The sequence below is a fragment of the Drosophila simulans genome, chromosome 2L, assembly GCF_016746395.2.
Source record: "Drosophila simulans strain w501 chromosome 2L, Prin_Dsim_3.1, whole genome shotgun sequence".
NCBI lineage: Eukaryota > Metazoa > Arthropoda > Insecta > Diptera > Drosophilidae > Drosophila > Drosophila simulans.
This window is the reverse complement of record NC_052520.2, coordinates 7,065,038-7,079,043: the sequence shown is the minus strand read 5'-3', so window position 1 is coordinate 7,079,043 and position 14,006 is coordinate 7,065,038. Positions and strand designations below refer to the sequence as shown.

Below are 14,006 nucleotides of genomic sequence, written 5' to 3'. Positions count from 1 at the left end.
AAAATGTCAGTTATAGAATTCTTGCCTTGCCGCCTAAGAAAACTAAGCACAGAAAATGTAAATGTTATTTTTCATGAATCACCGACCCCCCTTGAAGTCTTTAAAACGACTGCAAAGCTATACAAGCAGCTCTATCTTAACTAAAATAAATCAAGTTGGTACAAATCGAGCTAGCAATTAGCCAATGCAGCTCTTTTTGTTCATTTCGTTGTTGGCCAATTGTCTAGGATTTTTTTTGCCAGCTGCTTCGCGATTGTCTGAGCAATTAAAAATCATTTAGCGGAAAAACCAAGCGAAAATTGGAGCGACATGTGTTGGTGGCGTTTATAGCGTATTAATTGACTTTTGTTGATTGAAAACTATTTCAATTGCGCACTGTGGCAATCTTTTCTTTGCACTAATTAAATTAAGGCAAGGCTGCGGACCACCCACAGCAAAGTTGACTTTTTTGCTTACAACAAGGAGTTTAAATGCTTGTCGACGGAATTGTTTGCGTGAAAGTTGCACCACAGCAACATGCAAGAAAGTATATGTACGCCATGGGATTTTTACCAATTTAATATTATACATTACATTGACTTCAGCTCAGCCGTTTCACTTGTCATAAGACTGAAATCCAGAGATAGCAACCGAGTCGATCGATTGAAGGCAATCAAAATGTATGGTATTAAGTTTGATTTACAATCCATTGCAAAATGATTTTTAAATATAAGGTAGCTAGTTTGATGGTTAAATATATCTTACACTGATTAAGCAAGAGTAATGTCCAGTTTTTAAGTGACCTGCAATTCATCATCTCGATCCTCCCAGCAACATTGTAGCTGCCCATCGGCAACATGTTGCCGCAGGACAGACAGCCAAGTCTCCGTTGATTTTGTTAGATGGTCTGCTTTGGCTGGTAGTTCGACCGATGACTGATGGCTCGTTATCCATTGGAAGCCGACACTTGAATACTAAACACCCAAGTGACTCAACAAGTTGCAGGTTGCAGAAGCGACGCACACGCACTAACCGAAAGAGATGGCAGTAGCAGTGCAGAAAGAGACGGCTAGCAAGGCACTCCCACACACGATTTATTGTTTGGTTTCTGCAATGTTTGCATATGAGCTGATTATGTCTGTGGGGAGTTTTCAAAAGGCATAACAAAAAGAAAAAATAATTGCATTCAGCCCTTGCAAGTGTAATGTTTTGTGAAAAAAAAAGATTATCCGCTTATGTGCTGAATTTGATGTGTAATGAAAATAAATTACATGGGAATGGATACTTTTTGCAGCAAGTGTTAAATGGTTTCGCCAATGCATTAATAATGTATAATATTTATCTAAAGCTGGTTACTAAGGTAAAAAACATTTGAGACCAGTTTATTTTATTACCCCCATCAAATCAGCAACTTGCAATCGATTGGCCTTCATTTCGAGAGCTTCTCACATGAACTTGATAATATGCCTAGTCTCGAGTGCACTTTTTCAAGTATTTCCGTACTCCATCTGCCACCAATTCAAAAATCATGTTGGCAAAACACTCCCCAAAGCTTGTTGGGCAACAGTGTTTTGTCTGCGGGCTTAACTACTGGCTGTAACTATTTTTATAACCTCCTATAAACGAGCGGAAACTTTGGCCAGCCCCGAATGGCTGAATGGTTGAATGGCTGCCTCACATTAGCAAGTGGCAGAAATGCTACAGAACTCTGACTTAGACAATTGCAACTTTGTTTCGATCCGCCCACTGGCGAAACTTCTGAACCCAACTAGAGTGCAACTGCAATAATTTTCTCCCCTCCTCTTTTTGTTGCAGGTAAGTGCTGCAAAGACATTAGAAGACAACGATGGCCATGTAAGTACCGCCACCAACATAAAACCCACCCACATGTCGGTTTCCGCAGTAAACAGTCGTGGCCAAAATAATAGCGGATGCACAAGCTATCTGTAAATAGACATTATTACTTTATATACACATTTCCCTTAATATACACTTAGTTCGGTATGCCACTGATTATTCTAGAGCAGTTTATGCATTTTCTACTGTTGAGGTTTTGTTATATCTAGTGTTTTCCTAACTAATAGTTATTAAAACACAAAGCCATTGTGTGTTCATTTTAAATATAGTGAATTACATGAAAACTGCTTGTCGAGTCCTTATGTGTCATGTAAAGTATAGACACGCAAATTGAACCGAAACCACAGTGCAACCACTCCTGACAATTGCCGGCACTTCCGTTGGATTGAACTTGCCATATACCACATACGCCCCCATCATCGTGGCGATCGTCTATGTGAACGGAGTCGTAAATGCATCTGGTGAGCACCGGGTGGATGACCTGCAAACGATTCCGATTCCGAACAATTACAATAGGCGTCTTGCTTAACGATCGTGACCAATTTGTTGGTCAACCATCAACAACAAGATCCCCAGTCCCCAGTTGCCAGTCGCCAGCTCAAAAATCCCCAGTCCACAAACCCCATCTCCGGCTGCATCTGCAATCGTTTCGCAAATATTTACACACTGAATAGAGAACGGATCTCTATTTGTTCCCCGGTGCCCACTCGACCGCTCCAATCCATGGCTGTCATCGAGAGTAGCGCACCCACCGGAGGCCTGTCCATCAATTCGATATGCGCCATGCCGATGTAAAGTCTGTGCATTGAATATTCAATTAAAAACTGGCGTCGACTGCCGCCGACTGCCATGCAAAATCATCGGAAAATGGGTGGAAAATCTATGCTGGAGATGTGTATGCTCTAGGGAATATTTAGTTCGGGTTTTCAGTTCAAGAATGAAACGGGAGATTAATAATATTTAAAATTAATATAAATTCCAAATGGCATATTTCAAGAAGCTTAATTATTATTATTGAGTAACCATAAGATAATTTTACTGAGCACAGGTTTTTTTTTGAATAAAGTAGTCATCTTTGTTCGCCAGATATTCGACATCACTTCCGCTCTTCAACACTAGCTCAAAGCCAGTGGAAAATTCACGATCAATCCGCTTCCATGTAGGGTATGCATGTACCCCCGACCAACTCATTTCCATATATAGCTCTTGGCGCTGGAAAAAGAAAACGTGACTTGTCTGGCTCCCGTCTGCCGACAGTCTTATGGACTGAATCATTCGCGGCGAACTTAGTTTAATTGAAACGTTGGCTCGCGAACTTGACGCTGATTTGACTGGCGAATGTCTTTGGGTCTGGGCCATATCCTACGATTGCTAACATTACTTACCCTGTGACCCACATCTATTTGGGATAAATAGTTGGAAAATGGGAAAATGTAGGCAGGGAAAAGGGCAAAGGGGCAATAGGGAAACGGGACCAGCCCCTGGCATGTTGTGCCAAAATTTATGACTTTCATTTGTGTTTTTCTCGCACAAATCACGAGTGTGCCACAACGACACCCGCAGCAAATAAAATAAATTGAAATGTGGGTCAATGTTTGTGTTGTTGTGGCTTTGTTTTTCCCAAAGAGAGTGACCCAAATGACCCGTCAACAAACCACAGTGAACCTAAATACGCATAGATGGCAGTAAATGCCATTTGTTTTGACCCGCAAAAAAATAAACCCAAAGCCCCGCGAAACAATCGGATTTTGTTGGTTCTATTCTAGAAATACGCTTAAAATATGTGCGGCAATAAGTGCGCACCAAAAAAATAATTAAATATCAGCGAAAATATTCGGAACAAATATTTAAATGTCGTCCGAACATCCAAACATCAAATTGAATTTGGTATCCGCAAAAAGCTCGTAACGGCTCGGCTTTCAATTGTTCAGATTTGCCTCTATAAATTTTATGCATTCGCATGCCATTTTAATTTAATGCAAACATTTGCGCAACAAAGATTAATTATTAAATGCTTATGGATGTGTGGCAGATTTTATTGCTGCCAGCACGGAATTTTAATTGCTTTATTTCAATTTCCATTACGGCCTTTCTAAGTTCTCATTTGGCTGAGGTGAGCATTTGTTAAAGAGCGAAAACAACAATAAAAGAGGCTTTAAGCGGCTTTTTGATTTATTATTTTGCTTGTACAATAAATATTATGCTAGTTCGTTTGTAATGGCTTAAAAAAATATTCGAATGTGTGATCCGAAATGGATTTTTTCATTTTACTTATTAAAAACCCATTTCTTATTTTCTTTATACTTCATCAATTAATATGGTTATTGCTGCACCTCCCCCGACTTCGATATCCCGAGGATATATCCACAATTGAATTAGACGTATCATCATCACTTCACTAATTACATTAGTGTACACACAAATCTACCTGTTATGGGTTCCGCCCCCAGCTACAATTTCCCCACCCAGCCCGCAACCACAGTTCATTAGCCCCCATTAGAGTGGGAAAAGCGGCAACTACAAGGGAAAAGCGGCAGGGCGGTGAGGGGATGGGGAATGCGAGCTGCATTCAACGAGGAGCATGTAATTGTAAATCTGTGAATAGCAGGAAGAAAGGGTAACAGCATCAGCAGTAATCCAACCGGGAAAACTCAAAGAAAATTTCACGGCGCAAACCACAGACAGAGTTCAAAGTGTTGGTGCTGGGAAATAGATAGGAAAAACAGACACGGGCACTTGTTCACCATTCACAGGGTTTAATGAACGATAAACTGGGGATATATGCACATATGTATGTTTGTATCTCCCTCTCGACACAATATCCCTCTAATAAGAAGCTGCTGGAGAAGCTTGGTCTTGAAAAACTGTTGACAATATTTGAGGGGAGGGAAAATCGAGAAAAGAGTTTCCCTTATCAGCTGTCAATTGAAAGTTTTTCGTTGTTAATGAAATTACTTAACCGAAAATTATCAAAATCTTACGCAAGAAGAAAGTCAAGAAGAAACGATTCGTTTAAAGTTCAGAAGATGAACGCAAGTCAAAGCCAATGAACCCAAAATACAAAATCAAACTCAATCGGGTTTGACTCTGCAGCTTACCCCTTCCATTTGAAATTCCCAAAGAGCCCGCAAAATTCTTGGGAAACTTTCAAAATGTTAATGCTCCCTCAGTCGTGAATTTTAAGCCCTTTAACATCGACAGCATCATCATTTATTCAAGCCAAAAGGCTGTCATGGCCCGATAAAATGATGAAAAAGTAAGACATTAAATAAAACACGGGCGAAATCAATAAATTGCAACGTCTCAAAGGCAAGTTGATAACTTCCAGAAAACATCATTAAATATGCACGACAAACACTTGCGACTGAATATCTTTAGTGAGTGTTCGGAGTGTGAGTTATGTTTATACTTTATACCATTTATTCCCGGCGAAAAACCACAATTGTTCCAAAAAGCACAAAATGCGAGAAAATGCATGAACATAAATGGGAAATTCGACGAAAATGCGTAAGATGTGAAAAACTGAGCAGAGAATCAAAAATTACGTCGCGGTGGCAGAGGTTCCCACATAAAAGGACATAATTTCAAGGAATTACACATAATTAAATGTTATTTACTGAACACACACAAGAAGCACTTGCTTTGGGTATTTAAAAATCATTAGTAACACCATAATTTAATTGAAGATGTTGTTTGGAAGTACCACAAAATAATCAAAGTCTTCGTAATTTTTCATTCAGCGAGCTTCCAGCTATGAAAAAGCATTTTGTAGTCAGTTTAGATTTATTATTGTAATAAACAATATTTTGCAAAATTAAATCGTATATTAAATCCTTTGTGGATCACTTTTATAATTCCCAAGAAACTTATACTTTACTTCATTCAGAGCAATTGATACAGATTTTTCTGTTGTAAGTACGAGCAACTTATTGAGATGATTTCTTGAGAACGATTGCTTGCATTTCCTTTTCTTGGTCCCTCGTAAACTTATTCAAGATTTTCGCTTTTTTTTCCTGGCCATCTTGACCATCAACTGAACAAATTTATTTATTTTCAATCAGTGCAGCAGATTCTGCAGTTGTGCCGCTGTCCCCAAGCATTTTCCCCGCCCCTTTTCAATCCAACATATCGATGTTGAGCAACTTTGTCGCCTCGTTTTGCCACTTTTTAAGGCGGTCTTAAGGGAGGCGTGGGGGCAGAGGCGTTGGAGCAAGGGGGGTTTTGACAAGGAGGAGGGAAGGTGGCTCAACGGGCAGCGCGTGCCGCTTGGAATATTTATGAGCTGCGTCCATCGCCTGGACAGCTTCTTTGGCCATCAACTGACGGAAATCAATGTTGACCCACTTGGGGTTGAGGAAAAAAAGACGGACTTGGAAATGGGATCGGGAAACTGAAGACGTCAGACCAGAGCAACATCCAAACCGTCTCCTTTTTCCCCTCCGACGACGAGTGAAAGTCAAGTGAAGAAATTAATTTCCCAGCAAGTCATTAATATTAAGTTTTGCCAGCAACCCAAAAAAGGTCATAATGAGTCTGGGACCTGAAGTCGCAATTTAAATTGGAGACAACTGCCGCACATTCAATGTTTTTTTTTTAATTTCGCTGGCAGTAATTGCTGCCACATTTATTATAAGCATGGAATTTTCAATGAGTTTTAGCGCCATCTATTGCTTTTTTAATGTAAGTCTACTTCCGTTTCCGCTTAAATTGAAGCGCTTTTGTGCAGCTGGTTTTGTTATGATTTTTGGCCTAGTGTGAAAAACTCCCATTGGCTTTGCTCGATTGGCAGGAAAAACATAACTGTGATTTATTGAGGAAAACAACTGAAAGAAAAGCATGCCAAACTAAGTTTAGATAACAGAGACAAGGAAAAATTAAACACAGTATTTATATATTCTAAAGATATATTTATTTTCTTTAATCATGAATAAATTGATTTTTTTTTTTGTAGTATTGCACATTTAAGGAGTTTCCAACGTTTGAAGGTATATAAATGGTATTGCCCATTTTACTGTACCATGTTTTTCCTTACCAACAACTTCATTTTCCATTGCACAGATATTCCCTGCGAGAAACATAAGCAGCAAGCATAAACTATTTTATCGCCTCTGGCATTTGGCTTTGACTGCTTTTGTAGCCTTTTGGTTTTTTATTTTCCTGCTGCCGTTTTTCCCGGCAGCCCCCCCTCGCCCCAACAACCTTTACACTGCCCTCGGACGTCGGACGTTCACGATGCAATCGATAGCCTGGAAATTTATGACCAATGTTGCCTTACTAAATGAATTTATGGCCAGCGTTTAGCGCCGGCGTTCGGTTTACGAGTTCCAGAGTTGCGTTGCACAAATAATATGCGTAACTCGGCCACGCCCACTCGCCATGCAACGCCCACGAGGTGCCTCCCCACAGAAAGTTGGCAACACTGAAAATTCATTTTCGGTTTTTGGCTGCACTCCTTTCTCTTGCAGTTTGCGGTTTTTCCGGCCACTGCTGACCAGGCTGAAACTTTTTGCGGTTCCTCCTATTTTTTTTGTTTCGCCCAGAAGCTGGCTTTAAACTTTGGCCCCGATTTCAACCCCTTTTTATTCTGGTAGTACCCCAACCCATTTGCATCCTTGGCGTTGCAGTTTCAAATTTGTTTAGCAAGCCGTTCATAAATTTGACACTTTTTGGCTGCATGCGAGTTTCCCTCAGCTCCGCTCATGTGTCCTGGAAAAGCCCCGAGCCCTTTGGACATGTCCAGGTCGAAATTTTCCGAGAAACTAGAGGGGGTCTCAGCAGATCGCAGGCAGTTGTTGGCAAGTATTTCTGTGGTTTTATCTCCATGCAAAGTAAACTTTTGGCGCCCGCTGTGGTTTTTCGCAACTTTGAATTGCAAAATAGTTGTGGGCAGAATAGGGGTATTAAGGCGCTCTGCGGCTCCCTGGAGCATTAATGTTGTCCCGGATGGCTGAGACTTTCTTTGCCAACAGAAAAGCCGGCTAATTAATGAGAGTTTCAAGTGCTGGCTGCTCAAGTAGGCTGCAGTTACTTTTTTTCATAAAGATACAGATATAATTGCAAAACAAAATATACCTCACTAGTAAGGTGTTTTCACTATTCATACTTTCTTTAGCCTCAAATTTTTAATTTTTTTCAAATTATTTTTATACGTGTTACTCGTAGAGTAAAAGGCCTTGTTTTTGCTTAATTTCAATTAGCTTCTGTTGAAATTCCATATAAATGCTAATGAAGCGACATGCGTTTGTGATTTTGACACGTCTTTCGTTCACTTCCGCTGAACCCATCGACTGACAGCTGTCAGAAGCCTGTAATTTAGCCCTTTTCTGTGCAGATTTCCATCAGATATCCTTCCAGGATATTCCTTGCCTATGTGCCTACCCCCGAACACAAACATTCCTGTCAGTCAAAACGGACAGATACAGATAGACATTCAGCGTAAGTGAAAGTCTACAAATGGACCCATTCCAAACTGAATGCCTACAGCCCATTGCTCTTTGCCTCCCACAAGGCCGCATTAAATTGTGGGCGTGGTGCGGCACACTGTGTCCATTGTTGCACGAGGTGAGGTCAGCATGTGCATCCCTGTCCGTGGCTCGGTTTCAGCCAAATGGCAGCAAGGTGCGCCAAACTTCATTTGTACAAGGGCCAAAATGAGGGCGGGCGCCTTGGTAATGAGGGGCGTGGCAGGGGGAGTGGACGGGGCAGGGGCGACGTGCCCAGCAGGTTCATTGTAATGCAGGTTTCGATGTTCCACAAAAGGGCCACCTCGTTGTTGCTTCCTGGTGCTGCAGCTGACAAGCAAACTGACGGAGAGACAGGGCCACCGCCTCCCCTTACGCCTCAGTGACCTTCCGCCCCATGCTCATGTGTGTGGGCGTGGTCAGCATTAACATGCTTAATGGCAGAAAGGCAGAGAGAAGCCATAACATATTGAAAAGAGAGGAAAGAAAATAATTGTAGTCATTTAACTAATTTAATTCGAGGTAATTTAATTAAACACATTTTTTAAATTTTAATTTGTTATTTATTTTGTAATTTACATTTCAAATGATGACTGCACTTTCACAAATTTTAAAAAGAACAACCTTTCTGCTCAGCAAATACTTATATGGAAAGATTTCGATAAACCCCCTGCATGTGTGCATAAGTTCAGTGGAAATGACCAAGGGAGTGAATGAATATGCAGTCGAGTAAATGTACATATGTAAAGTATATATGCCCCTCAAGGGTCATATGCCAGCCAAACGATTCAGGGCCCCCCGAAGATGTGAGGTGAAACTGTTAAAGGTTGCCACCGTTCAGTCGGTTTATCATTTATAATTCATTCGCCGTTGGCCTTAAAGGACTTTAATCTGCCTTTTTCGAGGCACGCTCGGCTTGTTTGGTTTTACGAGTATGGCTGTTGCTGTTGCGAATGAATGAAAAATAAGGCACCTGGGAAATTTGCGTAAATGCTGAGCCAGGCACAACATAAATAAGGTCGAAATCATGTGCATCGTGTGCTGCATCGAAGGTGCGGAAATGATTTAATTAAATTATAAATGCTCGATGAGGCCGGGAATGTTAAGCAAATATTGTATCTATGAAATTTAATTGAAACCATTGCTATTTGGCCATTTAAACTATGCCACACAAGTTATCATTTTCGGGGCAAAATTTATGGTCGAATGCCATAATAGCTGCCAAATGCATATTAACCGCACCAAACTCGGCCACCAACTGAGCCCCATATTCGCACCACAGACAGCACCGCGCGAAAGAGACGGGTATAGCCGGCGGAAAAGAGACAAGAACAATGAGAGATTGCAACTGAACCCGGGAAAAATATGTGCATTCATAATAAAAATTTATGAGACCAGCCCCAAAAGAAAACTTGGCAAAAGTCGTGTGCGAAGAGCTTGGCTCTAAGAAAATAACAAGAGAGAAAGAGAGAGAGTGAGAGAGAGAGAGAGGAAGGCAGACAGACAGAAGTTGTTGCAAATTGCTTCGTAAAAACATCAACTTCATAGCCATTATAAAGTTCAACAAATACAATTTATATGCAACAAAACGCATCAAGCCAAATGCAGGTAACAATCCGCAGAAAGAGAAGGCTGCTACGCGAAAGTAAGAGACGGCACGATGCATACAATGAGTAAACAACAATTACCCAAGTGAACCCAAACATTTATGCGAGTGCGTACTGTATTTGCATTTTCACCATAAAAACTTTTCAATGCAAAACTTTTCTTTCCGCTTTGGAGTTCGAAGCGCGTTTTATCTGGCCAACTTTTATTTGCCTTTCCTATAATTCCTTTCAAAATAATTCCGCTCGTCACACGAGGCGTATGCGCAATTTGACATGAAAACCCCCGAAAGTATGCAGCGCGAAATGCGCAGGAAAATTCATATCAAACAATTTTCAAATCTCTTCTAACTGGAATTTCCATATCACTGGCAAATTTTTTGCCTGTATTTCCCCGTATTCGCCAAGTCAATTTCGCATGCAGCTAATAAATAAAAGCATTCCACTTTGATATGATATCAAGTGTGCTCCTTCTGCTCCAATTTACGATAGTGCACTGAGAAAAATGTTTATAAATATAACGAAATTTTAAGTCGAGCAATACAAATAAAGCATGAGATAAGAATTGAATGCAAACGGCTTCCAAAAATAAATGTATTTTAAATGCAAGACTATAAATTTAAATACTTGATTGATTTATTTTAAGTCCGGGAAACGCAAACTTTTAAAAATTAGGTAGCATTCAATAACTTTGTTTTTAGTTGATGTGCGTACCATTAGTTTTCAATAGGTATCACTTGAATATAATTGCCTATATAATGTGCTTAGTGGGTGAATCCGCAGGTTTCCCCGATCCTTGGATTTTTCCCGTGCACCCATTTCGCCTCCACGCCTTCTGTCAAAATGCCACTCGACTGTGGAATGGAATATGACAAACAGCAGCAGACGGGGCAATCCAGACAGGAATGGCCTGGGAATCGGGGGATCCCCCACAGAGGCTGCAATATTTCAGCACTCGACTCGACAGCCAAGTGTCTGCTGGCGGGTAAAACGAGGAGTGGGCCAAAAAGAAGCGTAGAAGCTCTCCTCGAGGGGCGTTTGAGTTTTTAATAAGCAGCCAGTACGGCGTCAAATGCCAGAAGTTTGATGAAAGTGAAGGCAGCTTGACGGGTCTCCCCTTTCGCCATATCTCTTCTCGCTGCCAGTGCAGTTTTCAAAATTGAATAAAGTTGACAAACGAGAAGAGACCCGAAAGGTGATAAATTCTCAGCCAACGTCGCAGACTGAAGTGTCGTTAGCAGTTGGACGGAAAAACGGGAAAATCTGGGCAAAATGGAAGCTGGAAAAACACAAATTTAATTGCAATGAGCCGGGCTTTGAAGCAGCAGAGAACGGAAGTAAACGGGTCAAGCGAAATCATTTTTGCAAGTGCAATTTGCCAAATGAGATAAAATTTCAGGCGCTGGCCGGGTGTTTGGTGCTTCTGCAAGAGCACTTGGGATTCTGTTTCTAAACATTTTCCAAGTGTTTATGTTTTTATGGGACTTTAAATTTCCCTAAATTATGTACATGCATCTTATATTAAGATTTCATAGTAATTAATTGATCCAGCGCCAAAATACTTGAGTAAAACTTTGTGAAGATAAGTAACATTTGTAGATGGTGCGGTAACCCAAATCTGCAATTCTCTTGGGGGCTGATCCAAGCCTAATCGCTGGAATTTCCTCGCAGCATTTCAATCAAGCTGCATTAACGTTTAATGCTGCCCAATGGGCAGATGAGAATCCCAGTCTTCTTGACCGTAAAGCAAAGGCCAAGTGGTCATAGATATGGGCATTAGCGCCGCATTCTTGAGGGGCTTTCCGCCGCCTTCTCGCGTCCCCTTGTGCCCCTGTGGACCATCTAAAGCCATCGGAAACAACAACAATAATGGGGGAGCCATTCATAAGCCTGAAGGTTAAACCGCTAAAAATCATTGACCAACATCAAAGAGCCATTGTTTTCGGCCAACAGCAAATGGGCCAGAAATGCTAAGCCCACAAATGAAAATGAGAATGGGCCTGGACACAATACGACGCACAAATGCCATGGACGAAGATTTATGCCAATTGCTCTTGAGCACCTTGTACCGAACATATATAGTACTTACTTATATATATATGTATGCTCAATGTGTGACTAATGAACAGGCCCTCTATACCTCCAACTCCAGAACGTTGGCCTTTTATTTAGCCATTCGGCCCACCCACATTTGCACAATTTACGATTTTTCGCTCCTACCGGCACTGCCTATATATCTTTGTATATTTATATATATTTTTTTGTGTGTGTGCAAGAGCTATGGCCGCAGCCAGCTCATTAATTTCGCTTAACTTCACAAATTGCCAATTGTGCGCATTGGTCAACATTTTTACTTCATTCGGTCTCGCTTCCAATTCGTGGTTGACTGGGCCTGGTATTTTTTTTTTGGAGTTGGTTCTGCTTTGGGCCATGGACCGACCAGGTTGATTTCCTTTTTCCCGAGCATCGCTATATGTCCATGTCCGACAATTTCTTCTCTATTGTTCTCGCAGTCGTATTTATTGCCTTGAATGCCAATTTGTTTCATGTGCCCATTGTTCTGCACTTATGGGTCAAGGTAGAGCGATTCGATAGCTCAGTTCGTATCTTACATTTTAGATTGTACCAATCCAACTTAAGTACTTTGAAACGTATTTTTGAAACGTATTTAATAGAAAATAAAGTTGCTTAACTTCCAAGCTTAAGTTTGGTTAACCAATTAAGAAATTAACTCTTGACAGATTTATTTAATCTGTATAATTTTAATTTTATACTGCATAAGGGTATTCATCAGCCGACTTGAAGTCCCTTTAACTTGCGTTTCATTCATGTAACTGCTGTTGCTTTCTGCGCCGTCTGCATGCACATGAATTCTTAGTTTATGAACTTCAGGTGGGCCAACATATTGTTGGGTACCAACTTCTCGTTAATGTTACACCGGCATGTTACCTCAATCTGTGTTTGCCTACCCTTCCCATTTTGCTGCCCTCTATGGACAATAAAAATGGTGACAAATTGTCATCACACGGCACAAATGGGGGCTTTATTAATGTGAGTGACTTTTATGGCAGCGGCACCGGTGGCGTATGCGTAATGTGGGTGATGATATGGTGGCCAGACAAAGGGGGATATGAAAACGAACCAAAAACAAAACCATCAATTAGCATAACTAAAATGAGCCCAACCCTGTTTTCCTTTCCAGGATGTGGAGAACATTTACGCACGCAATTATGTTGCGGGGAAAGTTGGCCAGAAGAAGGAGGACCAGTTGGGAACCCCCGAAGCGGTGATCAAAGCGAGACGCCTCCATGCTCAGAAGCAGAAGAGTGAGCGAGGTAACCCAATCCCGTGGGACTGACTATCGCAAATGCCATTTAACTTAATACTTCCTAAATTTACAGCTCTAGCCCACGCCCACATGAACCAAGTGCTGAAGGAGGCCACTTGCCGCATCCCCCAGAAACGCTGTCAGCTGGTCCAGCAGGATCCTTCCAAGATCTACACGCCACACTGCACCATCCTGCACCGCTGCAGCGAGGACAGTGGTTGTTGCCCCAGCAGAAGCCAAATTTGTGCCGCCAAGAGCACCCACAACGTTGAGCTGCACTTCTTCGTGAGTTCAGAATATAATAATAGAGATTTAAACTCATTTAATGAATCTATAGTAATATTAAATAGGTTTCATTAGCTAAAGAATATTTAGGCAGTAGCTGACTTGAAAATTTATGCGTTACCGAATTTTGTTAATAATTTAGTTTTCATTGACTCAGTTTATTGGACCACGCCCTTGTGCCTTTGAAAATGATTTTCATTGAAACGTTGCGCTTGGGTGCAGCGAAAGCAACAACAATAATAAATGAAAAGCGATTTTCATTCTGACGCGAACGCGCATTCATTGTATTTGAGCTTCAGGTTTTTGAAAGCGAACGTGTGCGCTTTGCTCGCGTTTTGTGACTTTAAGTACCCATGCTCTATCTCTTTTCATGCACATGCTGCCGTCTCTTTCTGGTGAAAATACCAGCGGTGGTAATCGACGTTGCTGTTGTTGTTGTGGGCGTAGGTCATGCTTGAGGGCGCCATATTGCAACATAATTATATCGTTCCA

At 41.2% G+C, this 14,006-nt stretch overlaps 1 protein-coding gene across 4 annotated transcripts in view; it reads left to right on the top strand.

Annotated features, from left to right (window-relative positions):
- The window catches only part of LOC6731320, a 58,105-nt gene that overhangs the window by 36,991 nt on the left and 7,108 nt on the right, over positions 1-14,006 (top strand). For 2 of the 4 annotated variants that reach the window (XM_039291286.2, XM_002078440.3), the window contains exons 2-4: positions 1,795-1,833; positions 13,104-13,236; positions 13,303-13,514. In XM_039291286.2, coding sequence (XP_039147220.1) covers positions 1,795-1,833; positions 13,104-13,236; positions 13,303-13,514 — 384 coding nt within the window. The remainder of the gene's footprint in view (positions 1-1,794; positions 1,834-13,103; positions 13,237-13,302; positions 13,515-14,006) is intronic. The other 2 variants (XM_016178807.3, XM_016178805.2) reach the window with 1 other exon arrangement.